Here is a 27,056-nt window from a genome sequence, read left to right on the forward strand (position 1 = left end):
CGGAGAGGGGACTCTGGGCACTCGGTCAAATTGTGGAATTGTATTCGCAGACTCTTTACGATCGAGTCCCTCATCCTCGCGGGGCTAGACGAAACAGTTCACATCATCCATGTCATACAATTAGGCCAAACTCAACCCCCCATCTGGTGTTCCCAATAGCTCGTCTACCATCGTTGGGAAGTGTCGTCTACAGCATGCTGCCCGCCAGGAGTTGCCACCTTTTGCGCTTGCAGTCTGAGCACTGACACTAACCACCTCGTAAGCTTCATCGTTGCAGCTCGTTAGTCATGTAGGAGCCATCCTTCCGGGCCCGACGGGTGCCGGCAGGGCACTTAAGACCTGTAAGACTCCGGCTTGGGCTCCGGCTTGGGCTTGTGCGGCTTGGGCTTGGGCTCCGGCTTGGGCTCCGGCTTGTACGGCTCCGGCCTGTGCCTGTGCGGCTTCGGCTCCGGCTTCGGCTCCGGCTTGTGCTTGTGCTTGTGCGGCTCCGGCTCCGGCTCCGGCTTGTTCGGCTCAGGCCTGTGCGGCTCATGCCTGTGCGGCTTTCCAATGGGCTTAGGTTTGGGCTCGGGCTTGGAGCCGTCGCACAAGCCCTTCTTCACCGCAACGAGGGCAATCTCTGAGAGCGTGTTAGCTCCTAAGGCAGGCAGGACCTCATCATGTCATCTCCAAGGACTTACCGGTGAGAGCGTTGGGAATGCCGCACTTGGTCAGGCAGCCCTTGAGGTGCAGGCTCTTGTGGTCTTCGAGGCGGTGGCAGACAGACTGGAGCACGTCGCCGGAGCACTTGGTGTCCTTGGCGGCCTTCTTCAGGCATTGGAGAGTGCACTGGATGATGTCTTTGTTCTTGCAGTGCTCATGCTTGGGTTTGGAGGGGTATTCGGCGGCCGACGCGACGGCCACGAGGGCAGTGACAGCCAGAGTGAACTTCATCTTGACGGTTGAAGCGGTGAGATACCCAACGATGGTGAGCTGAGAAAGTGCGAAGATGCTTGCAGATGAGCTGAAGCGGTGGAGCCTGAAGTTGAGAAGAAGTTCTCGATGACGAAGAGAGTTGGTCTTTATATAACTGGGCATTTTCCCCTTTGACAGATCTTCAGCTATCACAATTCCAGCAAGAAGCTACTGGTTCCTTGTTCCTGGAAGTTGTGTGGCGAGCCAACGCCTCAATACCTGGGTAAAACATGTGCTGGGCATGTCCCGCGCCTTGTCGAACAACTAATGCCGAATAGGGTTGAATAGCATGGTTGCAATGCTCTCAAGCGTCTGTCGGCTCTCCGCTTCGTGGAACGAAGCTTGTCTCTTGGAACGACTTCTCTGCTGTTTAAGGGGGATATCCAGTCGAGGCTCATCCGAGGCGATTAAAATATTTCCGCGTCGAATGTGACAAAGGCCCGGCCGGCCCTAATAACATTCAGACATGACAGGTTTCCCACACTTAACCATGGCGATGGGACATGAAGATGATTTCTGTGAAGACTAAGACATGGATCCTGTGTGGAATGGGTCTAGAGCGACAATCCAGCCCAGGGAGAAGCTTCGCTACGGATACCGTCCCGTCCCCGCCCACCCAGGGCTTTAGAGCTGATGACATTGCATTTCTCAGTCTGGCGGTACTTGAGCTAATGCTCTCTCGAACAGCGCCCTTGATTCATGGCTTCAATGTTGCGAAATCCACATATTTCAGAAGTGAGTTTCGAAAATGTCTGAACACGAACAGAATCAGAATATCAAAGCAGCGTCGGCTATCTTGGTCCAAAGCGCAAGGCTTAGGAGCAGCTTGTCTTCGTATCCAGGTTGCTGACCCTAAGTTTAGCCAAAGCCGACGAGGCGTTGCCGCCGACTGGCTATAGGTGAGACGAACGGGTCGTCTGCCTATACCAGATGGATGCCTGCCTTATCACAGTTCTTGAAGGTAATCGACGATGATCGTCAATCACTGAAACAAATTGTCACATAGGTTATTTGCAAGTCAAACCCTGGTCGTAAGACCTCGCCACGAGGGTTGCGTGAGCAGGATGAAGGGAAATTACCCGAGGATCATGAGATTTATTATGATAGCAAGAGGCAGATATCCGTGAATACCCCGTCTTTGGCTCTTTTTGAATGGTAAGTGAGAAGGTGTCGGTGGGACCAGGATTTATACCGCACCAGCATTGCACCTATTGGAGCGCTTCACCGTTCGTTTGCTTGGTCGAACGGGGAGTGCTTTCCCCAGAAGCGGTTTTGGATCGCCGAGCGAGCACGAGTTTAAAGAGCAAAGGGGCACCGGAAGCAGGAAGGGGTGTCTTAATGCAGTTACAATTGCCAAAAAAAAATCATCAATGCTCAACCCAGTCGACTGGCAGGACCAAGTTGGTGGCCTAGGCGAAAGTCCGCCACAACCTATAACTAAAGATCCGAGCCGTTACAGCCTTTACTCTTAGTATTGGATTTCCCCACCAGGAAGAAAAATGAAGAAACCCGTGCTCCCGTCCCCAAGAGACAAGTCTACCGCGGAGTCGACCTGCCAGGGGTGTTCTGAACAGGAACCTCGCGGGCCTTTTCTGGCTGGCTGGTTAAAAGGAAGAAGCAGGCCCCTAAGCCGAGTCCGATTGCGCCAATGAGGACGGCCGATTTTCTAATGGCAGCAAAAAGGGCATGTCTTAGCGCATAAATGTAATGATCTTTTTGGTTTGGTTGCCACTGACCGAGATCAAACGGAATGGAGCAACTCACGAGCTATGCACTTCTGCAGAACGAGCGGGACGCTCCTGTGAACGCCGGGGCTCAGAGCTCTCGAAGCGTCTTGCCGGAAACCCTGCAAACCGTTGCAAACTGCAGGCCGTTGGGCGGGTGGCCGAGCGTAGGGTACGGATACTGGACAGCATCATGATGATTCAACCTGCTACCGGGCGCAACAGACGAGAGAAGAAAGATTCGTCAACGATTTAGCTACGAATAGTAACAAAAGAGTTAGGATCTCTCACAGGCGGTCGTCTATTATACTCCTCTTTGTTGTTGCACTCGTTTGAATGACGTAGTGGTGACCGCGCAATTACGCAGGGAGGGGCTTCACAGCATCCGGTTTTATAACAGCTACACAGACGTTGGAGAGCGGTGTTTAACGGTTATGGAAATCTGTCTCCATTCTCTCTCCTTCGCCTTGTGCGTGGTTGGCCCACAGACTAGATGGTAGCTCACAGTACGCCATTGAGACGGGCAACAACAAAGGACTAGTTATGTGTAATTCTGGTTTCATGATGATTCATCCAGTGTCGGGATCCTTTCAACAAGTTCCTTCAATGGCAGCATGGAGCATCATACATGGCGGTCCCTACAAGTCCTTCGTCCGCTCCTCCGCGGTTGCGATCCACTCTCTCAGTTGCGCCTGGTTGCGGGGCTTCAGTCCAATCTTGAATGGCTTCGGGTCAGTCGTCAGGGACGTGGGCGCGCCGTTGCATTCGATAGCGTCCATGACGGGCGCGTCGGCAGGGTCCCGGGCCGGCCGGAGCTCAAACGCCGTGATGAGTCGGATGTAGGCCGTGTACAGCTCGCGGTTCGCCAGATGCGACCCGGCGCACATGCGTGATCCCGCGCCGTAACCGTAGTGCGGCGTGCCCGTCTCCTGGTCGTCGAGGAAGCGTTCGGGGAGAAAGCGATCGGGCATCTTGAAGCGCGCCTCGTCGTAGTCGGCCGCGTAGGCGTTCTGTCAAAAACTCTCCTTATCAGCTGCCTCCGTGACACACACATCACATCAGCCGGTTATGCCAAGCGTACCATGAAGAAGGTAGTCCCTGCGGGGATGACGGCGCCCTCGTAGGAAATGTCCTTGATGCTCGCTCGCGGCAGGCAAATGGGGATGACGGTCCAGTAACGGAGCGTCTCCTTGACCAGAGCCGTGATGTAGGGCACCTTCTCCTCGGCCAGGCACCTGTCCCAGGCCTCGCCGTTTGGATATACCTCGTGGATGGCGTCGAGGGCCTTGGCTTGCACTGCTTGGCCCTCGTCGGTGGAGAGAAAGGCCATGCCCATGATCAGATTGCCCGGAACCGTGTCCAGCCCAGCCGACACCATGGTGAGGCAGATGGACTTGACTTCGGCTGTCGTTGCTTCTGCGTCAGTGGAAGTGGCATAACAACCAGTGCCCCGAGTTCCTCGCGGGGTCGTCCCGGGGGTCTTGTGACATGCTCACCTAGATTGAGCTTCGCCTCCGGGTCTTTGAGAACGTTGCCTGTGATACAAGGCTTGTCCAAGCCCTTTGCGATGCGGTCCTGCAAGTCATCAAGCATGTCCGTCAGATACTTGTCCCTCCGGACCCGGTACTCGGTGGCTGCCGAGTTCTGGGCGCCCCAGAGACGCAGCAACGGGACATAGTCCTGCCAATTATTGCTTGTCGACCGCAGGGTAGAAATCTCGCGCTCAACATGCGTAATCTCCCTGAGGAGCTCGCTGTCGACGCTCCCGTCGATGCGAGATCCGTAGTTGAGGGTCAGGGACGTGTTGAGGGCAAAGCGCTGCATGTAAGGGTTGGGATCAACATCTTGGGCGCCGCCTTTGCAGTCTTGAAGCAGCTCCTTGATGCTGACGGTGGACTCGAGGTCCAGGATGGGCATGTAAGACTCGGTCGACGGCCGGTTGAGGGCCGTGGCGGCCGCCTTGCGTCGGCGCTTGCACGACTCGTCCCACGGCGAGGTACCAATGGTGAAGCCCTGGGATGTCGAGACGACGGAGTGGAAGGTATGGAAGGTCGGGCGGGAGATGAGGGCGGACTGGTGGGTGATCCAGAAGTACTTGACCGCGTCGTACGAATTGACAAAGATGACGCGCTACAGTCGATGATGCCCTCCCCGGCTCGAGGTCAGCTGCTGCAGCCCGGCCTCTGCCGCTGAGCGATCAGGCACTCACCTTGTTGCCGAGACGTGTCTGGAAGACGGGCCCGTACTTGCGGGCCCATTTCTGGGCTACACGGGCATGGTCTGTTCCCAGTTGCACAAGGTTGCCAAAGATGGGAATCCCGGGAATCTCGGGGAGCCCCTTGATCTTGGGGACGTCGGTGGCATTCCAGCGCACCAAGACATAAACGGCCGCCACAAGGGCAACGGCCACAAGCAGGTAGGGCATGCCGGCCGCTGTACTGTCGATTTGGGTAGGTAATTAATTAGAGGGTTCCTTTTGCGTCAGTTCAATTCCAATTAGTCGGCTGCCAGCGGGCAAAGCATCTTGCCATTTCTTCAACTTCAGCGACGCCACGAAGACATGGCCGTGCTTTTGTAGTCCGTCCAGAATCCAGTGTGCTCTGGACGCGCTCTACCAGCCCGAGCGAGCGGGGAGAGCATCGCTTGCCGGGTGGTGAGTGAAGCTTGCCATGCGTGAGACACTGCTACCCCCGGTTCCGATTCCGATTCCGATTCCACGTCCAGGCCTCGCGGAACATTGAGGCCACGGAGTATCCGTATTCACGGCTTCAATGCTGGGCTACGAGACTTACCCCGGATTCTCCAGCGGGTCCTACAGTAGACGCTGTTGGCAATAGAGTGGAGTTTCTTCATCCCGTGTCTTTGGAATTTTCAAACGGTCCTGTGGCTTGAATGTTCGCCTTGGCCCCCCCACCGACCGTCATCAACAAGTAGCCGAGGTCACCAGTCAGACTGATGGAACCGGTATCGTTGATCAGAGATGCACAGTCGGTACTGATACCTTCGTCTGGTTCAGTGTAGTTCTGGACACTCTTATTTGCTTCAACCCCGAGGCAACTTCTGGACGTCGTGAACATGGCCCTTTTACGTATCAGCATGAATCAATGACAGGAGACCGGAGAATGACGGATGGAAAGGCGTTCCCCGCACTCCACTCGGCGTGAAAATCGATGGCCGTCTCCCAGACTTGACAAGTTCAAGTCCGAGCAACCAAATATCGCGTCCAGCCTCGGCAGCAGCTCCACGGCTTGTCGAGCAATCTTGATTGTTCTTTCTTCCCCATGTCCTCTCCCCCGCCGTCCCCAAGCCGCGAGACAGCCGTGCCCAGTTCGCGAAGGAAGCGGTTTCCCTACACTCAGATCGCCTGGTCCGTCGAGGTTTTAGCACCGGCCGAATGCCTCGGCACTGTCATCAGCCTGGAGAGCTTCTGACTGAAAGCGCGTGTTATTAGCGACGAGTGCCGGCGGCGCAAGGTCAAATGCTCGGGCGAGAGGCCCTGCAGGGGCTGCCGCGAAAGCGACGCTGCGTGCCTCTTTGAGCGCCACACGCGCTTCCGTTTGAGCGGCCGACGCCCGTGAGGACCTCTCCCTGAATTTGGATGGCGTATGAAAGCTGACGAGGCCTTTGGCAGAGCGGAAGTCGTCTCCGGAGATTCTGGCGCGTCGGCGCGGACGAGACGCACCACTGCCGCGAAACGTCCTCGAGGACATCCAAACGATGGCCCAGATGCTTCGGCGAGGCCGCCCCGACCGGACAGCGCCGACTACTATCTCGGACTCGCGGGCAAGATTCTCGCCGCCTCTGGGCCTGGTCGGGACGACTCGCGACGCTTGCCCGGCCAAGCCGAGACGATCGAGCTCCAACGCTTGAGAGAGATGATGGAGTGGCACGACGCCGGTGCCCCCGGAGTCGTGCTGTTGCGGATACTGAGCGAGCATCAATGGGCAAGAGTATTGAACGCCTACGAGGAAGAGGTTGGCCTTCAGTACCCATTCCTCGACCTCGAAGCCCTCAAGCGAGAGATCCAGTCGGCGCATCAGAGCGACCCCAACGCCCGACGCGGACTGTCACATTCAGATCATCAGGGGCTCGAGGGATTAAGAGACTGCGCACATGGCAATGCTTTGATGGTTGCAACCATCGTATTCACTCTTGCGGACCCAAACGCGGCCGGCGTCGCGGACTCGATGGTAGAGGAGGTGCACGCAGCAGCACTAATCCGAAGCCAGTTGAGCGGTATAGAGCAACATGATCTATCCGTGTTGATCCTGACAGTTCGTGGAAGCCCGTCCAACCCCCTTTCATGTTGATAGCCTCGGACATGGCTTGATGCGCGTCGGCTGACCAGGACGCGGATCCAGAGCACATACTTCTTCTTGAGTGATCGCGAACTGTTGGCCTGGAGAGGGATCGGCACGGTTATGCGGCTTCTCCAAGAGCTGGGCCATCACCGCTCATGCACCTGGCCGTCTGACACTGACCCCGAGGGCCGGGCCCGAGCCGAGAGGCTGTTCTGGACGGCCTACACGCTGGACCGGAGATTGAGCTTTGGCCTGGGCCTGCCATTTGCGATACAAGACACGGACGTCGATCACGACCCAGTCCTGGCCGTAGGCTTGAATCACTTGCCGTAGCTTTCTCATGCTCACCGTGCGCTAACGTCGAGACCAAGGACGAGTCCGCCTCATCGGCCTATCTGAAGCACATGGTTTTGTACTGCCGTCTCGCCTCCGACGTCAGGCGCTCGGCCCTCGAGGCATCGTCCGCCGCGTCCGAGGCGACCCGGGCCTGTCTGGACTTTCGGACGATGGAGTGGCGACGCAACCTGCCACGAGGGCTTCGGTTCGGGGGGCCAGGGGACAAGCTGCATCTGGCGGCTGAGAGCCGCGGGCGTTACCGTCTTCGACTCACGCTCCATCTACGGGCTAATCAAATGCGAGCCGTCATTCACAGGACATGGGCCGTCCGGGCTGGGGCCGCGCATCTGGATCTGTCCACCGCAGGCACCATGGCCGAGGTTTCACGGGACACCATCCAGATATTGGCCGGGCTGGCGGACGAGACAGACATCTATCACGCGCAGCACAAGACATTCAACCACTATCTCCAAACGGCCCTGTCGTCCCTCCTGCTGGCGCTCTGCAGCACGGAAAACGTAGATGGCGCTTCCTGCCTGCGGGACGCGCAGGCGGGCCTTGAGCTGGTGCGACGACTGTCCACGGCATCGCCCATCACCCAGCGGCTGTTGGGCAGGCTGCAGCAAGCGCAGCACATCCTCGGCCGATTGGCAGCCCGGGAAGCTGGGTCGCCACGATCTGCTCATCCGATAGACCAGCCGATGGCGAGTCAGCAGCCCAGCGCCGGGTGCAACAGCAACGACATCGAGGCGGTCATCACGGCTCAGGATTTGCCGGGGAGCAGGAGCCCGCGACCGGCGGGCACCTCAGCTCCCGGCATGTCTTGGACAGTGGATGAGGCCTTCGCCGTCCCGTTGACACCGCTGACATGGAGCGGCAAGCCGTCTGCCGCCCTTGACTTGGCAAGCACAATGTGTTCCACCAGTCCGGATGTCCATTCGCCCACACGGCCAAGCACCCAGCCAGCCATGCACTGCTCAGCCATGGATCAGCAGCAGGCTGGGGACTGCTCAATGTCTCTCGTCAACCTTCCAGACTTGGAAGAGCTGCTCGAGATGTACGGAGACGGCTTTAGCTTCTAGGTCATGTGGACTGCCAACTGCCAGACAACATGGTGGACAGGGAGAGACCGGCTACGTAGCAAGACACGGGAGGCAGAACATTGATTCAAAGCAACTGCGTTGTAAGCTGGAAAGCATGTGGAATTCCGCAAGCCCGCAGTTCATAAAAGAAAGCATTGTACGTTGTATAAAGAAAGGGGCGAAAGCAGCGCCATCTGCTTTGTTGGGCTGACTGAGACAAGAGCAGGGGTGAAAAAAGTAACGACATGGGGGACGGGAGGGGGGGAGGCGACGAGCCTCCGAGAGTCTTCGTGGCCGCTGCGGGGGATATATCACATGCAGACAACCAAACACAGAAGGCTCAAGCCTAGACGGCCGCCGCTAGGAAAAACAAGAGTAGTATGATCAGGCCAAGAAAGTCCGGAAATGATACGGTGCCTGGAAAAGTGACAAAAGGAAATAAGAGAAAAGGCCGATGGTCCGAAAAGGGGAGGGCGGAAAGGAGGTGGGCGAAACGGCACGGGTCCGAGTCGAAGCAATCCTCGGAAAGCACACGCAGAGCCATCAACCACACAGAATATCGGGAGTGTGACCTCATAGCTGAGCGAGAGAAATCTCTCCAAGGTGGCAAACCCTGGCCAGCAGCCGGCGGCGTGCAAGGCCGGCGCGGCCCAGAGTTGAGCCCGTGACGGTGGAACCCGGAGTAAGAATCCACTCCCATGTTGGGCGGAACAGGCCAAGGCGCCTCCCGTGTGCAGGGCATGGTTGCGAGACCACGGGATGAGCGAGGTGGCCGGCGCGATAATAGAGGGCGGGAGAGCGTTTCACGGATCGTGATTCCACCAACATCAGATACTGCACAGGACTGTCTGTACGCCTGGCTCACGGAGGATATGGAGCATTCCCCAACGGGCCAACAGGTTGATATTCCGGCAGTCGCCGATCCAGGCGACGTATGTACGGGTGCGGCGATGCTATCCGCCGCCTCAAGGGGGAAAGGGGGGAATGAATGAATGTACAGTACGCATCACATCTGCAGGCGGAGCAGTGAAACCATCAATCAATTGGTGACAGTCAAATCGAATGATGCGTACAGTACTGTACGCCGGTCGGCCGGCCCATCGCGGATTTACAGAGCAGCTACCAGCAACTCCAGCATACCGACGTGGATTTCCCGCTTCAAGGAAGAAGCAACGGTAGGTATAAGTTGAAAAATGCCAAGTGAGTACTGTAAACACGGGCCAGTGCTTATGGTTGAAACAGAGTTTTTGACATGGCTGACATGGTCGTTCAACAAAAACAGGACAACAGCCAGCCTCTGAGGCCGATGGTTGAGACTAAGTGTCGATTTTCTCTTGCTTTTCTTTTTCCTGTGAACTTGTCTCTCTCAAGCGTGCAGTAGTGAGTGGCGTCTTTGCTCAACGGACCAGGCAAGCCTGCAGTCTTGTCTCACGTTTAAAATTGATTTCCTCAGTCAAAGGTGCAAAGATGAATCCCCTCGGGCACCAGCAGCTTGACGGCTTTGAATCCCGGCTCAATGCTGCTCACCTTGCCCTCAGCAGCGCCTTGTGCAATGTGGAACGTGATCCCAGTCTTAGAGACTCGACCGTTGCACCCCTGCTGTCACCCCTTCCCCCACCCATGGCCGACCCTTTCTCTTAGCCATTCAAGGTCCCCGGAGTCGGTGCGGATCGTGCCGCAGAGACAGCAAACCCCTGTTCCTCAAGACGGCGAAAAGGAAGGAAAAGGGGCGGCGCGTGGCTTGGCCGGGTGGGCAGTGCAGTAGCGGCGAACATCTCCATTTCAACCTTTACCATGCACAGACTGACGGGAAATACTGGTGGGAAAGGGGACCACGTCTCGGGGGACAATGGGAAAAGAAACAACGAGGGAAGATTGCAGTGCGGAGGACAGGCCCGCTCGCCCCCAATGTCGGGAGAGCTTTGCATGTGGGAAGAAACTGCCGGAGGGATCCCCTCCCCGGTTTGCTCTGTGGCGGTGGATTCGTCGACATCGTGTGTTTCCTCGACTCTAAGATTGCGGTGGCTTGGTCGATACGAGTTGGGAAACCCAAGGACCGGATCCAACTCCCAGGATGGCGTTCATGCCCTCTCTCCTCTCTCCCCCCACCCTCCTCCGGGAACTCAGGATATTTCCCGAGGCGGGTCCATAGTTGGCAGGATGAGCTGGCGGTTTGTCCAGAAGCCACCCGGCGACAGATATTGGATGGGCCGTCATGTCAGCGAGCAAACCAGGAGTTTCGGCACATCGCGTCCAATGGCCGCCAAGGGGGTGATGTCAGTGTACTAAGTGGCTTGGGTCAGCGTCAGCCGCTGCCGCCGAACCCCTGTCCCCTCCCACTGGCTGCTCTGTGCGACACACAGCCTGTCTCTCATGCGCGGACCGAGACGGTTGACGGCTGGCCGCCGTTTTGTGTTCCCTTGACCTGTTCCTATATTCCTGACGGCCCGAAAACACTGCGAAGCACGTGCCGTTCGATGTGAGCGGACGGCACAGATCCAGAACCGGAACGACCTGCATGTACATACAGAGAGCATACACACATACATACATCCAAGATTCACCTGATGCTCTAGGGCGGCATTGTGTAGAGGAACGCGGTCTTGGACGATGATCTAGGGTAGCATTCGCTTCTTTGTACCATACCGAAGAATGAGAATCTTGGCAATAGTGGATGGGGACCAGAGGCGACGGATAGGGGAATTAGGGGAGCAAGGGGGCGAAGGGGTGGATGGCCAGCGTGCGAACATGCACACTAAATGGACCTATCATGCAGGCTCAAGGGCCGCGATGGGCTCTAATCTGGAATAGGAAAACACACGTCTGTTCGTAATATACTGTCCTGTACTTTGCTGAGAAGGATCGTCGTCGGCCTAGCTCAGGCCAGAGCTCATAGCGAGCCATCTCTCTCCCTAGTCGACTCCCCGGTTAATTCGGCTTGTCGGGGGTCAAGGATAGAGGGATGGGGGGCATAGGCTGCCGGTTGATTGCTCGCCCCGAGCCGTCTTGGTTCGGCCAATCGAAGCTCGCGGCTCCTGGGGGCTGACAGATGGGGGGCCGGGCGCAACTTTTCACGATGTCTTGGACGGGCCAGGTCCGCTGGCCCGCCTTGCTGTGAGTGCAGTGAGGCTGGCAGGCTGGCAGGATAGATGTACTCCATGTATGCATGTGACTGCTGATGCCGAGCCTGCAGGAGTGGCCAGGCAAGGGATCAAGAGCACCAGGGGAGACGCTTGTTGCTTCTTTTCAACGCCAGTATCTCGATGTTTCTTTTTCAGACCAACATCGTAGGTACAGCAGACCGCCTCTCACTCGCTGTCACACGCTCCTGTTTTGCCCATCCGAAGATCTATATAAACCGTCGTCCTCTCCCGCCAGAGAGATAATTCCTCATCCCACATCCTTCAACTCAATCAGCTCAAGCCACCACAGCCTTACCACTCTTTCAATACTCTTCTTTTAATAATTCCTCAAACCCCCAAACCAACCTTCAAAATGAAGTTCACCGCTGCTATCTTCGCCCTGGCCGCTGTTGCCATCGCTGCTCCCGCCGAGATCGAGACCCGCTCCCGCTCCACCACCGCTTCCGAGTGCTCTGCTCACGGTGGTGTCCAGGCCTGCTGCAACGGCCTTGCTCTCAACTGCCTGGTCCAGGTCCTCGGCTCCAACTGCAACAACAACGCCTACTGCTGCGACTCCGGCGAGGCTGTTGTGAGTCTTCACATTCCGCGGACATCCGCTTCATTGTCACTCGCATTTGCTAACAAGTCTTCAGGGCGGTCTCGTCAACGTCCAGGCCCTTAACTGCGCCAAGATCCTCTAATCAGCGTGTTTATCGAGCTGCGGCTCCTTGCCTCCTAATGGAAGGACTCGGCTACACGCAGGGGGGGCTATCACTACGTGTCAACGAGTGGTGGCGGGATCTGTCAATATCTGGCTGTACAAAGTGGTTTCTTCCGTTCGTTGTGTATATCTAAAGGTGGTCTGTGAGCATTGGGCGACTTGGCTCCACCTCCTTTGATGACATATAACTACTGTAGTGTTAGTATCATGAAAGACTTGTGAATATACAAATATGTTCATCACTCGCCCGATATGCTCAGATTTGACACGCATATCATGCATGCTATGTTACCTTGAAGAATGAGACGAACGTTCTATTATGAAATGGCACAGCCCCTGTGATTCTGTCTTCAATCCTGGCCTATCCATCCTGGTCGTTTCTTGCAGCTTGGCTGTGGATAACCTCAGCTCAAGCTGTAACACGGACTCCGCCCTCGCCATTATATTTCAGCCGTCTACAAGCAAAAATCTTCCCACCTCGTCTTGGCACTCTTTTCCCGTTCATCCAACCGACCTTCTACCCATGGGGTGACGGGCAACACAGCGGCTTACGGCTTGCATGATATCGGGCAGTGACATAGCGGCGGGCAGCAGAGCAACGCCTGAGAGACTCGGCTTATCGAGTACCCATTCTCAAATCACATTGAAACCCGGCCATGTCGGCCGCGGCTTGTGCAGACTTGTGTATAGTCAATGAACGCCAACTCTTGGCGACGAATGTGGGTGTAGCAAACAATCTTTCGGCAATCCCATATTCTACGTACATGTGCGAGTATGAAAACTCAGAAGATGTGAGTGGTATGTACGGCGCATCTTTGGGGATCTTTCCGCTGGTCTGAGCGAGAGCACCGTGCAAAGCCATTTCCTGTCCCCCCCCCCTTTTTTTTCTTCGAAAGATTTCCAGTACTTCGTACACGCAGCTGCGCCGCTACACAGCAAGCGGCAAGGGCGATAACAAGCGACACGCATCAGTCGATCTAGTCCTCCCTCCAATCGCCAAAGCCTGGCTCTCCGTATGGATTCCACTCCTGCCCGGGCCAGCTCGTTGCGCTCATCTGCGGCGTATAGTCCTCCGCGTCTTCAGCCCTGAACAGAATCTTTTCCTCCTGTGACTCAAGTCGCCTGCTCCTTTTATATCGGTCCGCCGTGTCGTCCAGTTCCGCCGCTGGCGCAACGTCAACCGCAACGTCTTTCACGTCGTGTGCTCCGACACCATCTCCAGACTGGGTATGAAGGCTTTGCGCGCCTCTCTCGGAGTTTTTTCTCCAGTCCGTGCTCCCCTCCGGTCTCGTATCGCTCATGTCCCCAGCGGAGTGATCCTTCACTCCTCGCTCGTCGACCCGATGATCCGCGGTGACTGTTGAATTCTTGCCCACTGTTGGAGACCTGATACCCGGGTGCATAACCGGGGAGAGGGCGGCGGCATCCGCAGAAACGGAATCACCAACCTTGGAGTATTCGTGAGATCCAACTTTACTGTGTCCTCCCGAGCGCGCTTTCGCGAGGCCTTGATATCTCTCCACGGCTTCCCAATCGTCCAGCCTTGATTCCTGCCGAATTCTCAAGGATATCATGCTGGATTGGTGCGGGACAGTGTCTCCAAGGCCGGCGTTTGCTCGAGAATCGTCAACCGACCCCAAGGGTGGAGACGGGCCCATTCCCAAGGAAGAGACGGAATCATGTCGCAGAGGGCTTTTCTGACTTATCGACGGAGACTGCTGCGACCGAGGCGACACGAGCCCAACGTGGCCCTCGTGCGGCTGCTGATGCGGCTGAATGTGTCGTTGCGACGCTGTGTGGCGTTCAGCGTTGTAGGGCGTAGGAGCTATTAGGCCCTCGCCGTGAACTGCTTGATATCCTCGAGGGATCGGCACTTGATCATACACTCGCTCCCATTGGCTGGGTGGCGCTTGGCCGTGTCGCTTGGGCTCCGCTGGAGACCCCGATGGTTGGCCGTGAAACCCAGGCTGGGGAGAGACTGCACCTTGAGACGCCCACGCGCCGGACGGGGATGACCGCTGGCTCTGCACTGGGGTGATATTCCAGGCAGGATGCACCGCTTTCTGCCGGTCACTCGGCCCGGGTGACAGTTGATGCGGGTGATGAGACCGCTGCCTCTGTGGTGGCCCCTGTCCAGTCCCTTCTCGGCGCGTCGCGCCTCGAGTAGAGTCTAGAGACCTCGAGATTCTCTTGAACGCTCCCAAAAACTTCGACCCGGCCTTTCTGTCTCCCCTTTCGGGCTTGCCGTGGCTCTGCGGGGCGATCTGACCCATTTGCTCAGACACGCGGTTCTTCAGACCTTTCCATCGAGAGCCGGCGCCGTCCCCTTGAGCGCCCAGGTGCTCTCGCTGATTTGGCGGTACGGCTGGCCCAGATCTCTGCGGATGACCCTGAGGGCGGTATGCATGAAACTGTTCAACTTGCCCAGGGTTGAACACCCGGCCACCTGTATGCGGGCCGGGCTGCTGCTTATGTTGCTGGGGAGGATGGCCGGGCTCAGAAAACGGGGGGCTTCTTCTAGACTCTGGGTCGAGGTTTTCCCGCGGCACAGAGGCTAATGAACTCTGCCCTTGCGAAGTATTGCCTCTAGAGTCGTCCCTGATTGATTGTCCGAGCTGCGAGTGCGGTCTGGCAATAGGGGTGGTCGCACCGGAAACGCGCAGATGGCCAGCCGAGTTCTGCTGAAAGGACTCCAAGTTTCCATGATTGCTAAGTCCATCGTGGGGAATGCCTAAGTGATGATGTCGAGGTTCGGTAAGCGCCGCTCGCAACCTGGCGTCTTCGGGGGCCACGGCGGGCATCGCGTCCATCCCAGGCCCACGGGTGCCGCTGGCCTGCTGAACTGGCTGCTGCTCAATAGCTTTCCCATCCGAGGTAACAGACAAATCTGGGGAAACTGTTGAGCTTCTTAGAAATGCGGCCTCGCCGGCAGCATCATGCTGCGCTCCAATGCCAGCCAAGGGTGAGCCCCCATCCTGATGCGGTCCTGTGCCATCGTGACGTGATAGCAGCAGAGGTGTTGATAGATTCCGACGGTGTTCCATATCATTAGGCAGCTTCCGTACAACTCCAAGCCCCTGAGCCAGCTGTCGACGATCGGCCTCGGTAGTCCAAACATCGGGTGTCATGGGAGCTTCAAATCCCAGTGGGGACGGACGCGGCTGATTTCCCGGAAGCTGAGGAGATCTATTGATTGTCAGGCGCGGTGGTAGCCTGAAAGCATCGACCGAGTCGGCCTGGTCTCGGGAGTTCCGCGTTCCCCTGCCGGAAGAGAAGGGGCGTGGGGGTCCATGTAGGTCGGCGCCAGGAGATGGAATGCCCCTACGCGATTGAGTATCGACTGACTCTTGCCGATGGCGAGCCTGTAGATCCGAGGATGAATGAGCATGCCGAGGGGCCACTCGCCCTTCAGGCTTGGAGGCAGGCTTGCGCCCCAAAAGATCCGAAATCATCCCCGACACGGAGCTCCGCCTGGGGCCTCTGTCCGTTCTGCCTTCGCCAACAGGCTGGGGCGACAGGGGATCAAAGGAGTTCGCCAAGCTGCTTCCGCCTGGGCTATGGAACGAAGCAGGTAGTGGAGCCACGAGACCAGCCCTATGTTGATGCTGGTCATCTGCCCCGATGCTTACGGTCTGGGGAGCCTGCGAGTTTCCGCTGCGATCTATAGCAGAGCCGTAGATCATGTCCTTAAAACTTGTCAGGTTGACCATGCTCGAGAGCCGTTTTTTCTTCTTTGTCACTTCAAAGTTGTCCGCATCTGCAAGGTTCGAATCATTCAGGAAGCTAGAGGCCGACGGTCGCCGCGCACCCTTGGGCGTGATTTCGCCACCAGATCCGACCAGAGAGGAATTAGGATCCGGCTGCGACTGCCAAGGCATGCCCGGTGCCCAGACCTCGGGATTGGACTGATCATGTCCACCAACGCTATGTTTTTGTATAGAATCATGGTCCGCTGATGCGCGGCCAGTAAAGCCGGGAAGAAAGCTCGGCTGCTTCCCTTTGGCCTCCTGAATGTTCTCGGCTGCAATGCCGGACTCGGACGCCGCCGGTTGAGCCTCGGGCGACCAAGCCGGCCAATTTCTAGACGACGTCCCCGTGCTAAGAATGCCTGGATGCCTGAAGATGCCCAATCCCTGCTGATTGGGCACACAATCTCCCTGTGATGTCCGAACTGCGTCAAGATTAGGCTTGCCGTTCCGCGAAGTCTCTCCTCGAAGAGGTGGCGCCGTATAAGGATGTGAGTCCGACTCTACCCTCGTCCGGGAATGAGATCGAGGGCGCTGGGTATCATGGGTGATGGGATGAGAAAAGAGGTCAGGCCATCGCTGCGCAGACGATGGCGGTACGTCAAAGGACCTCTGTCGCAGATGGTCCGGCGATCCAGTTTCCTTATCGTAGCCGTAGAACATTGGCTGCTGCGAGCTAGCGGTTCCAGGGCGGTGTCTGGTAACGGAATGAAGGGGCTCAGACAGGTGGCTCTCCTCTAGCTTCCAGGGGCCGGTGGCTAGTCCCGGAATCGGACTTGCCAGCATCGGCGAGAGGCGAGTGTGAACAGGCAGGGCCGCATCAGAGGATTCAAGTGCCGGCAGTTGAATGGCCTGGAGCTTGCTTTGCACAGGGCGTTCGAGATGTTCTGGGCCCCGTGGCTGCTCCTGCTTGGGAACGGGAGCGCCTGAGATACCGTTGTCGCCAAGAGCAGGCTCCGTCGAGCTGCCAAATTGCAGTACAGACCATGGTATGAGTGGAAGCGGCTCTTCAGGTCCAACTGATCGACGTGAGCCGTCCCCGGTCACGGAGAATCCGCGGTCATTGCCATTGTCTCTAACGTCATCGTCGTCGAGCGAGAAGCGCCGGCTGGCCCTCTTCGCCCTGGTTGTGATGCCAAAGGTGGAGCTCCTCCGGATGGGGGGCAATCCGACAAACGAAGAGGTGCGCTTCGGGACATCATTTTGGGCCTGGATGTAAGGCTGTAGCGCTACGCCGCCATCGTCACCTTGGGAAGAGGCAGTCGGTTGAGCGCGCGCGGCCGCTGGTAGCGATGCAACTTGTTGTTCGTCGTTATCCTGGCGCGGTACGACAACCCAGTCATCTAAAGCCTGATCTTGGGCGACGTCTCTTTGCTCCGGTAGCTGTGATGCATCTTGCGGCTGTGTCACACCGTTTCCCAAGTAAGCGGGGATTTCCAGTCTGCTCAGGCCAGCGGTGACTCGATCGGCAGAGCCCGGATGATTTAGATAACGCACAGGTTGCAGCTTGCCCAGGCTCTCCAGGTCATGCGACCGACTCTGCACAAGAGGACTCAGCTGCGGTGCCTGCTCGTGCCGCCGAGTATCGACCGATGACGACGGCCTGCCGCCGGTGTTTGAAAGCGCCGCGGAGGCGGCTCGGGGGGCCGCTTCCCCCGGCCGAGACCTCGCTCCCAAGCTAAACGCCCAAGACGCCCGCCGATCGTTTTTGGGGTTGGTGTGGACTAGGGAATTGGCAGATTCGCCCTGCAAACAATTAATATCCATCCATTCACATGCGGACACGTGTGTGGGGTGACACGAATTGTGATGCGTTGGTGGAGGAAGGAATTGGAGAAAAGAAATGGGGAAATGCCATGAATGAATCGTGTAATTCCTATCTCGTGCACCCCATGCGATCATCAGACCAAGATTAAGCGAGATTCCAGCTTCGGACGACTTAGATCAAACATCCCTTGATACAGGCTTCCCTCCCAGGCAAACACAAGGGAGGGAGAAAAAGGCAAAATTCCTACTCACTGCTGAGCAAGGTGTGAGAAAGGAAGCTTCAGTGAAATACCTTGTCCCCGCTTCCGCGCAATTTGTTCTTTCCTTTACTTAGTAAACCCTTGCCCATCTTCCCGGCCGAATGCATGAACTCCTTGCTCTTGAAGCCAATTTGGTGGCTAGGATTTCCAAACGCGCTACCGGTCGGTTGCGAGGGCATCTGCGATCCGCCCAGCCGCGAGCGGCCGGCCGATGATGTGCTCGGCACAGTGGCGTTGAGATACTGCTGGTAGTAGGGCTGCTGTGCGGGAGGCTGGGCGCTTGCGGATGACGGGTGGCTCTCAGCCTGGACGAGCGGGTGAGGAGTTGCTGCGGCCAGAAACTCTGATCCGTTGGCGTATTCGGGGTTCTGGGCCTGCAGATCTTCGAGCCACGTGTTAAGTCCAGTGTCGGCTGACGCAAAATAATTTCGTGTCTCGTTGTATCTGGTGATCCTCTCCGCAGGAGCGGGCAGCGCCAGGATCTCTCGGAACATCATGCCTGGTGCCTGTGTTGGGTGATGAGGGCTCTGAGGCTCGACAGCTTCACTCGGTGGCTGACCAGCGGGACTTCTTTGGGACTCGGGCGGTGGGGTGGGAGAGAAGACGCGCGAAGAGTCTGGCGCCTGAGCTCCCTCGTCGGATCGTGACAGTCTTGTGCTGTCTCGACCCCCCGAGGCCGGCCTATCGCTCGAGGCGGAGAGAGGCGACGGGGGCTGGGGCACCTCCGGTGGCTCTTGTCCTCCGTCCGACTTGGCGACAGTCCCGGGAGCTGTGTCCGCGGGCTTGGGGGATTCGGCGTCTGCACGTGAGGGGGCGCGGCCGTCAGTGCCATCAGGTGGCGGTGTAGGCCCTGGCTCCGATCGAGCGATTGGATTCGCGGCCAGCCCATGAGCCGTGGATGATTCATGGCCCGAATCAGGAGACGGGGGGTTCGCCCTACCCTCATCGGCCTCCCAGGAAAACCTCTTCCGAGAGTCAAGCTCATCCACACACGCATTCTCGTCCAACCCAGAAGCCTCGGGCGGCGAGTCAGCCACCTCTTTGCTTTCCAGCGTGGTGGTAATTGGGGGCGCGGCCTGGGCCTTGTCTGACGTGTCCGCCCAGTAGCTGTCGTAGTCTCGCAGAGTGTAGCTACTCTCTCTAACCGCGTTGGGGCTTGGAGAGAGGAAACTCTTGCGGCCGTCTCCGGGGGACGAGGGATCCGCGGGCGAGCTCGCACCGGGACTCAGCGATCTCAAGATCTCATCGCTGAGAACGTCATTGTCCTTGACAGGTGATGAAGCTATGGTGCTAGTAGTAGGCTGGCGCTGAATCGAAATGGTTTCGAAATCGTGGCCAGGCTCTCTTTGCTTATACGCGTCGGAAGCTGCAGTGGGTTTATTGTCGTCAATGTTCAAGGATCCTCCCGAGGGGCTCGCTTCCTCGGCCACGTTGCCAACAGACGCACGAGGACTGGGTGTCCGCAAAGGCGGAATCGTGGGCCAACCGCTTCCTAGGTGCAAAATAGGCTGCCGCGCTTGGGGATGCGCGAGGACCGTGTCCGCTGCAGCGCTGGAAGACCCATGATCTGGGTCTCGATCCTTGTCGTCGGAGCTAGAGAGGGCAACCTCTCCGGGTTCCTTGGTCGTGTTTTTAGACAAGCCTTCATCCTTTGCAGGCGCTTCTCCGCCGTTGACCTCTTCCAAATAATGCGAGACAGATTGTAACCCTGGCGGTGTTTTCCGAGTGGCAGGAGGCGAGCGACAGGGATCCGACACCAAGGCAGAGGCGTCGTTGTATTTCTCGGTTCGCGGTGGCGGTGACGACGAGGGTAAGCCGTCGCCTTCGTGCTCAGGGATCATTGGTCCGATGGCAAAGCCGCTTCCCGTGGAGGCGAATAGGTCGACGCCAAATGCAGACATGCGAGCAACGTCGGGCAGCTGAGGGCTGACGGAGTCCCGACGGCCACCGTCTCCTTGTCCTGCAGACTCTGCGCCGCCACCAGCATGGGGAGGATCGCCTCTACCGCCCGGTGAGTCCAGCCTGTTCGATTTGGATGGGACCTCGGCAAGGAGAGCCTCCTTTTCCGTCTCGGGCTGGCGATGTCGCTGATTCTCCTCATCCATGCGGCGGTATTCGTCGGAGGGGCGAAGGAGAGGCGCCGCGCCTCCCACAGACGGCTCATCTGGTTCCGCTAGTCGGGAGCTTGAATGATTTGATGGGCCAGCGCCGGTGGACTGAGAAGAGACTGTCTTGTCCCGGTCGACGGGGCTTTCGGTGATCGAGGGGTCGGATATTGCAGGCGACGCGTGATGTGGTGGCGCCGGCCTTGGAGGTTGTTGCGCCTGGAGAGACGAGGGCAAAGAAGCTACGCCAGTGCCAGCGCCAGGTCTCTGGGTCGATGGCTGCTGGGCTGGGGGCTCGGGCTCGGGCTCGGGCTCGTCGTCGTACTCGTCGGCACCCCAGTCATCGCCGTCGTAGCTCTGCACCCGAGCCTCGACCCATTTCCTCGTCTTGGTTCGGTTCACGTTGACTTGGTACGCGCTGCCGGCCGGCGGAGCTTGCGATAATCTGCGAGTCGCAGGAGAGTCAGCACAGACGGGGAGACCAGCGGGAGCGGCAGACACGTACGCGGAAGACTGATGGCCAGGCCCAAAGCCTTTGTTGAATGGGCTGTCCATGACAAGAGGCGTCGCAACAGCGTCTTCACCCAGTCATGACTCGTTGACACGGATGGCGCCACCGGGCTCGGCCGAATCGGAGAGATGGTTGGGCTTTCGGGTCGTGCTGAAAGACCAGGGCGGCGGCGATGGTGAGAAGCCACAAGTCGGGGGTGCGGAAACAAGCAAGGGCTCCAGAACCGACGGGAAAAGAAAAAATGAAGGAGGCAGACGGAGAAAAGAGGGAAGAAAAGATACGTTCACTGGATCGGCATGGATCTTGGAGATTGCATTTGGGGCGGTCTGGCTGAAAAGTTGCGAGAGGCCAAGGAATGTCGCCTGGGCCTGTACTATCATGCAGAATGCCAACTAAGGTATATCCACTGGACAGCCAGGCGGTGAGCTACAGGATGTTGAGGGCGTTCTGTTAGCAAGGCACTACTCTCCACTGTACATACCCGGGGTTATGAACAGAGGGCGTCCAGGTACACCGTTGGGGGAGGGGCTGCCCAGCGGCTATCGAACGTGTCAGTCAGTGCATGAGAGGGCACTTGGGCGTGGCTCTTGGGAACCCTCGCTGTCTATTCTGACCAAACAAACGTGCTCACGGCGATCCCCGACGAGTGTCCTGTACGCAATGGCGTCTGATACTTCGCACGCGGGATGTAGGTAAATACCTACCTACCTAGGTAGGTACTGTACCTACTTCTATATCACCAGGCATCGCTCACCAGGCCAAGATATGACCTACCCTATATCCCCTCATCCACGTCCGCTGTGGCTATGCTGGGCCCAGCATCAGCCTCCGTGGCGCAGCCATTGAAGCAAACACCACGTGTCGCCGCAATCCGTCCAGCGGTCCGATCGTCGACGAGGCAAGAAAAGAGGCTGCTGCATTCGTCACGCCTCGTCCTTCTCCACACCCTCTTCTCTTTTTCTCCGTCCTTGGTCCTCTCATTAGACCCGTCTTTATATCCCTTCCTTCAGCTCCCGTATCACTTCCGGCGCGACTCGGCCCATCCCGAGCTCCGACGATTACGACGACTCCGACTCCGCCATCGCCCCGCGAGAAGCCGCTCCCTCCTCTTCACCCTCTCATCGCGAAGCCGCGCTGGTCGTCGGTAGTCGCGCATACTCCTCCACAAGCGCGTCATCATGGCCGTCGCATCCATTCAAGACCGCACCGCCGAGTTTAAGTCGGTCCTGGCGCAGGCTCAGCGTCGCCACAACCCCCCAAAGGTCGGATCACAGAGGAGGTCGCTGTTGAGCGATCCTCAAAAAGCCGCCGCAGATGGCGACGCAACCCCTCGGCGGTCCGACTTTGCCCGGAAAGCCGCCGAGATTGGACGCGGCATCTCGGCGACCATGGGCAAGCTCGAAAAGTTGGCGCAACGTGAGCCGCCCCCGGCCGCCGCAGCCCATGGGATACCGGAAATACTGACCTGGCTGCAGTCGCCAAGCGTCGTACACTGTTCGACGACCGGCCAGTCGAGATCAACGAGCTCACCTTTGTCATCAAGCAAGACCTCTCCTCGCTGAACCAGCAAATCGGAGCGCTCCAGACCGTATCGAAGCAGCAGCACCCCAAGGCTGACCAGGAGGGCGAGCACAACAAAAATGTCGTCTATCTGTTACAAGGAAAGTTGACGGATGTCTCGGTCAACTTCAAGGACGTGCTCGAGGCCCGGACCAAGAACATCCAGGCGTCTAGGTCGAGGACGGAAAATTTCATCTCGTCCGTGTCACAGCATGCTCAGCCGTCGCTGCCACAGTCGGCCTCACCCCTCTACGGCACGCCTAACCGAGCGTCCCCCGCCCCCGGCGCCGACACCCTTTCACTCAACCCCGTGGGCGACCAGCAGCTGATGATGATGGAGGAGGCGCAGCCGACCAACACCTACATCCAACAGAGAGGCGAGGCCATCGAAGCCATCGAAAAGACCATCAGCGAACTGGGCAGCATCTTTGGACAGCTGGCGACCATGGTCTCGGAACAGAGCGACATGATACAGCGTATCGACGCCAACACGGAAGACGTCGTGGACAATGTCGAGGGCGCCCAGCGGGAGCTGATGAAGTACTGGTCGCGCGTCTCGAGCAACAGGTGGTTAATAGCCAAGATGTTTGGCGTGCTGATGATATTCTTCCTGTGAGTGGCCGACTACATCTCCTTTCCAGTCGTCGCAACCGGCACTGACTTGGTTTCCGGCAGGCTCTGGGTCCTCGTCTCGGGCTAGAGTAGGATGCAGGCCTGGAGCGTCGGCTCGCCTCGCCGCGGATGCTTGACTCTTGGGTGCATTGCTCCATAGGAGCACATCGAGGCCGCATTATTTCCTGTATTCGTATAATGGCGTGCTGGGAGAGGCGCGAGGGGAACCTATTGTCCATAATAGAGGCGTTTGAATGGGATACGGGCACGGCTAGATAGACTTTGATCATCAGCACTGGGTTCTCGGCAACAGAGAACTGCCTCGTCTTATGATAGCCCACGCCGTCCCATATGATGCTACGCCACACGGACTGCAGCCTCAATCAGCAGGGCTTGCTTTACCCCAGTCATGAGAGCGCCCGGGGCCCCGCGATCTGTTCTGTGGTTGAAACAGCCCGGCGATGAGGCCCGCACCCAAGACTTCTCCTTGGCCGGCATCATGGCGACCCGCCCTGGCCTCCACATCAAGCATCCATCGCCGGCGGGATCCTAATTTGGGATGGAAAGCATAGAGCGGAACCCCTGCCTTGACAATTTGAAGCAACACCAATTACATGACGACGGGGTTTGAACTTATGGAGAAGCTTGTAGGCCGAGAACTCCATATATAGTCCGCCGGGTCCTGCTGGTCATGTGTGGAAGCAAGCCCATTTTCGCCTCTCCTTGTTGATCTCCTTTGATTTTGTAACGGGCGGCCATACCACCACCTCCTCAATAGCCGACATCAAACATCCCCAGCCACAGCTTACAACATAATCACATTCGACGCCATAACCTCCAACATAATGGCAGCAAAAAGCTTCAAGCTCAACACGGGCACTGAGATGCCGGCTGTGGGCCTGGGTAAGTCTAACCTGGCGCGCCGAAGACGCGTAAGAAAATATGCTGACGGATGCGCAGGAACGTGGCAGTCCAAGCCGGGCGAGGTTCAGGATGCCGTCTCATACGCGCTCCAGGCTGGGTATCGGCTGGTGGACTGTGCATACTGCTACGGCAACGAGGACGAGGTCGGCCAGGGCCTCAAGGAGGCATTTGATGCAGGCGTCAAGCGCGAGCATGTCTTTGTCATGACCAAGGTCTGGGCGACGTACAATACCCGGGTCGCCGAGGGCCTGGAAAAGAGCCTCAAGAGCCTTGGACTGGACTACGTTGACCTGTTCCTGATCGTGAGTCCCCATCGGAGCGAGTTGAGAACCACCATGGTGGCTTCAGACATGATGGGCTGACGCGGACTGGCGCAGCACTGGCCTATTCTATTGAACCCACAAGGTAAGTCGGCCCGGGCGAGGATGCAGCCAAGCCAAAGAGACCTTTGCTGAAGCTGAGCGGAACAGGCAATCACGAAAAGTTCCCGACCCTGCCGGACGGCTCGCGAGACGTCGTCCACGGATGGAACCACGTCGAGGCCTGGAAGCAGATGGAGGCGCTCCTGAGCACGGGCAAAGTCAAGGCCATTGGTGTTTGCAACGTATGTCCTTACCCAGTCAAAGCCGGACGCCACGTTTGTGAGACTCACACGAGCTTCTATCCTTGTCCGATAACAGTACAGCAAGCGATACCTGGAAGAGCTGCTTCTTCACTGCACCGTTGTGCCCGCCATCAACCAGATCGAAAACCACCCCAGCCTGCCACAGCAGGAGGTTGTGGATCTATGCAAGGCAAAGGGCATCCACGTTGTGGCCTACAGCCCGCTGGGAAGCACCGGCAGCCCCTTGATGAGAGCCGAGCCCGTGGCCAAGATTGCGGAAAAGAAGGGCGTCAGCGCCGGCACGGTCTTGCTGAGCTATCATGGTACGTCGTGTCACGCCAGCGGCTATCCCCCCATGTACCTGTTAATACCAATTTGGTCTTGTTCCTCCCGTTGACACTCTCTGATTGCTTCTCTAGTCGCCCGAGGCAGCACGGTTCTTGCCAAGTCCGTCACCCCGGCCCGTATCAAGTCGAACCTGGACCTTGTCGAGCTCGACGCCGCCGACATGAAGCTCCTTGACGACTACTCAGCCGATCTGGCCAAAAAGGGAGAGCTGAAGCGATATGTGTACCCGCCCTTTGGCGTGGACTTTGGCTTCCCGGACAAATCATAGCGCGAGGCTGGGCCAGGTTTGGGATAGAGAAGACGAAAGGTAGTGAAACATAGATGCGAATGGTCGTTGCCCTAAACTCGACATCGCCAGCCGGATCTCCAAGACCCTCGCGTAGAACCTTGTCTTGTACTGGAGTCGACAGCTAGCCCTACATGTACAAGCGTTCGCCTCACAGGGCTGCGTAGACGACTTCCTGTGCCCAAGGAAGCATAGTCCCTTAAATGGAACTAAATCTGAGACGCAAGAACTTGATTCTCGTGATTAGCCTCTACACGTTGTCTGTCCGTCATTACATGATGTAGTGCTACATGACACGAGTCAAAGTGAATGGGTGTGTTGCTAGACAAAGTCGATAAGAGTACGAAGTAGCCAATTGGAATTTTCCTTCTCGCCTAAGATCTACATGTTCTCATTGCGAGTAAAGCTGAATTGTTGACACCAAACATGCGGTGTAAAGAAATTATGCGCCCCCCATACACCTCTTGCACGGGAGATCTTGGTTTAGAGGGGGGCGTGTTTCTTCCACCCCTTGACGCTTGACGAGCCATACTGTCACCCCTTCCTCTTGGCTTGCTCTGCGTCTTAGCGGAAGAAGCAGAAAAGACAAAATGGTATAGGTACAAAAAGAAACCTTTGAAGTGACATACGGATACTGCATCGCATATCGTACTATACATGCGGTCTCATCACATTTGCTCCTCCATGTCCACGACAACCTTTAGCACCAGCCGCCCGGCGCCGTCCTTGACCTTAGCGGCCATGGAGAAGGCGTCCGTAATGTGGTCCATGCCCTTGAAGCGATGGGTGACGAGGGTCGCCAAGTCCGGCATCGACGCCGGCCGATTGGACAGTAGCTTGATGGCCTCCTTGTACGTGTTGGCGTATCGGAAGACGCCGATGAGGTCGACCTCGCGTAGGGCAGCGGCGGACATGGGCAGAGTGATAATGGGAGTGCCCATTCCGATGATCATGACTTTGCCGCCGGGCTTGGTGGCCTGGCCGTCGTCGCCGGCGAGTCAGCACAAGGATACAAGGGCATGGAGACGGGGAAGTGCGAAGCGCAGCAAAAGAAGGGGAGAGGGACAAACGTAGATGGAACTCTGGAGGCAAGTCTCGACGCCAGTGCATTCGTACACGGCCGAGACTTCGCCGACGGGCTTGCCACGGATCTCGGTTGCCATGATCTTGGCGGCAACGTCTTGCGCGTAGGCGAGCTTCTCGTCAATCGTCTGCGGCCGCGCCATGGGTACGACGAAGCCCGTGTCGGCGTATCCGTTGGCGACGGCAAAGTCGACGCGGTCCTTTTGGATGTCGGCAATCACGACGGCCTCGGCATCTGAAGCCTTGCTGACGGCGGCTGCCAGCAGCCCCACAGCTCCGGCGCCAAAGACGAGGACGGTCGATTTGGCTGGTAGGCTGGCGCGGTCTTGGGCGTGCATGGCCACCGAGAGCGGCTCGATGACGGCGCCGAGGTCTAGGGACAGGCCGTCGGGAAGCCTGTGTGAAGCCCGGGTCAGCCGCCTGGATTATACAGGGTGCTCTCCCAAACTCACTTGTGACACCACCGGGCCGGATGGTTGAGCCTTTCCTGCAGCGTGCCCTGCGCATGGGGAAAGGCCTTGGCCGAGCTGCGAAACCTCATGTCGCGGCAGATGTTATATCGCCCCTGCTGGCAGTACTCGCACTCTTCACACGGAAGGCCGACCTCGAGCGCAACGCGGTCGCCCGGCTTAAGGTCCGAGACGGCCGAGCCGACGCCGACGACGGTGCCGCTCGACTCGTGGCCAAGCGTCAACGGCTCGCGCACCAGGATGTCGCCGTTGCGGAAGTGGTTGAAGTAATGCAAATCGGAGCCGCACAGGCCCGTCGACTGGACGGCCACCTGGACCTCGTCGTTGGCGGGCGGCGGCAGCTCGCGCTCCTCAAGCCGGAGGTCCCGCTCGCCGTGCAGGACGGAAGCCCGGACACGCTGCGAAGCCATGGTTGTCGCTTTGTCGAAGGGGATTTCCGGTGTGCTTCTGCCCAGGTAGTGTGACGACACAGGAGCCCGTTGCAGCCTTCAAAGCTTAGTGCTCACGTCCGCTCGGCCGAGGATGGAGGGCGTTCTGCGT

General features: G+C 57.8%; 8 protein-coding genes across 8 annotated transcripts; 4 read left to right on the top strand and 4 right to left on the bottom strand.

Annotated features, from left to right (window-relative positions):
- Window positions 1-332: 332 nt before the first annotated feature.
- On the bottom strand, window positions 333-933 carry HRG_09932 (uncharacterized protein; the record flags this gene model as incomplete). Its single annotated transcript, XM_044868403.1, has 2 exons — window positions 333-619; window positions 681-933. The coding sequence occupies 2 exons, from the start codon at window positions 931-933 to the stop codon at window positions 333-335; spliced, it is 540 nt and encodes a 179-aa protein (XP_044716400.1).
- A 2,383-nt stretch (window positions 934-3,316) lies between these two features.
- HRG_09933 (cytochrome p450 domain-containing protein) lies at window positions 3,317-5,103 on the bottom strand (the record flags this gene model as incomplete). Its single annotated transcript, XM_044868404.1, has 4 exons — window positions 3,317-3,688; window positions 3,760-4,094; window positions 4,175-4,808; window positions 4,888-5,103. 4 exons carry the CDS (start codon window positions 5,101-5,103, stop codon window positions 3,317-3,319), a joined length of 1,557 nt encoding a protein of 518 aa, XP_044716401.1.
- An 856-nt stretch (window positions 5,104-5,959) lies between these two features.
- HRG_09934 (fungal specific transcription factor domain-containing protein) lies at window positions 5,960-8,397 on the top strand (the record flags this gene model as incomplete). The annotated part of the gene is made up of 5 exons (XM_044868405.1): window positions 5,960-6,045; window positions 6,130-6,252; window positions 6,310-6,952; window positions 7,040-7,288; window positions 7,351-8,397. 5 exons carry the CDS (start codon window positions 5,960-5,962, stop codon window positions 8,395-8,397), a joined length of 2,148 nt encoding a protein of 715 aa, XP_044716402.1.
- Window positions 8,398-11,892: 3,495 nt separating this feature from the next.
- On the top strand, window positions 11,893-12,220 carry HRG_09935 (uncharacterized protein; the record flags this gene model as incomplete). The annotated part of the gene is made up of 2 exons (XM_044868406.1): window positions 11,893-12,108; window positions 12,173-12,220. The coding sequence occupies 2 exons, from the start codon at window positions 11,893-11,895 to the stop codon at window positions 12,218-12,220; spliced, it is 264 nt and encodes an 87-aa protein (XP_044716403.1).
- Window positions 12,221-15,762: 3,542 nt separating this feature from the next.
- Window positions 15,763-20,673, bottom strand: HRG_09936 (uncharacterized protein; the record flags this gene model as incomplete). The annotated part of the gene is made up of 5 exons (XM_044868407.1): window positions 15,763-15,795; window positions 15,870-17,732; window positions 18,046-18,812; window positions 18,954-20,563; window positions 20,624-20,673. The coding sequence occupies 5 exons, from the start codon at window positions 20,671-20,673 to the stop codon at window positions 15,763-15,765; spliced, it is 4,323 nt and encodes a 1,440-aa protein (XP_044716404.1).
- A 1,134-nt stretch (window positions 20,674-21,807) lies between these two features.
- On the top strand, window positions 21,808-22,889 carry HRG_09937 (SNARE domain-containing protein; the record flags this gene model as incomplete). The annotated part of the gene is made up of 3 exons (XM_044868408.1): window positions 21,808-22,045; window positions 22,105-22,801; window positions 22,865-22,889. The coding sequence occupies 3 exons, from the start codon at window positions 21,808-21,810 to the stop codon at window positions 22,887-22,889; spliced, it is 960 nt and encodes a 319-aa protein (XP_044716405.1).
- A 757-nt stretch (window positions 22,890-23,646) lies between these two features.
- Window positions 23,647-24,945, top strand: HRG_09938 (aldo/keto reductase family domain-containing protein; the record flags this gene model as incomplete). The annotated part of the gene is made up of 6 exons (XM_044868409.1): window positions 23,647-23,704; window positions 23,762-24,027; window positions 24,103-24,130; window positions 24,196-24,329; window positions 24,406-24,652; window positions 24,749-24,945. 6 exons carry the CDS (start codon window positions 23,647-23,649, stop codon window positions 24,943-24,945), a joined length of 930 nt encoding a protein of 309 aa, XP_044716406.1.
- Window positions 24,946-25,631: 686 nt separating this feature from the next.
- Window positions 25,632-26,926, bottom strand: HRG_09939 (alcohol dehydrogenase groES-like domain-containing protein; the record flags this gene model as incomplete). Its single annotated transcript, XM_044868410.1, has 3 exons — window positions 25,632-25,940; window positions 26,034-26,442; window positions 26,499-26,926. The coding sequence occupies 3 exons, from the start codon at window positions 26,924-26,926 to the stop codon at window positions 25,632-25,634; spliced, it is 1,146 nt and encodes a 381-aa protein (XP_044716407.1).
- Between the last annotated feature and the right edge of the window lie 130 nt (window positions 26,927-27,056).

This window comes from Hirsutella rhossiliensis (genome assembly GCF_020360975.1).
Source record: "Hirsutella rhossiliensis strain HR02 chromosome Unknown scaffold00014, whole genome shotgun sequence".
Taxonomy (NCBI): Eukaryota; Fungi; Ascomycota; class Sordariomycetes; order Hypocreales; family Ophiocordycipitaceae; genus Hirsutella; species Hirsutella rhossiliensis.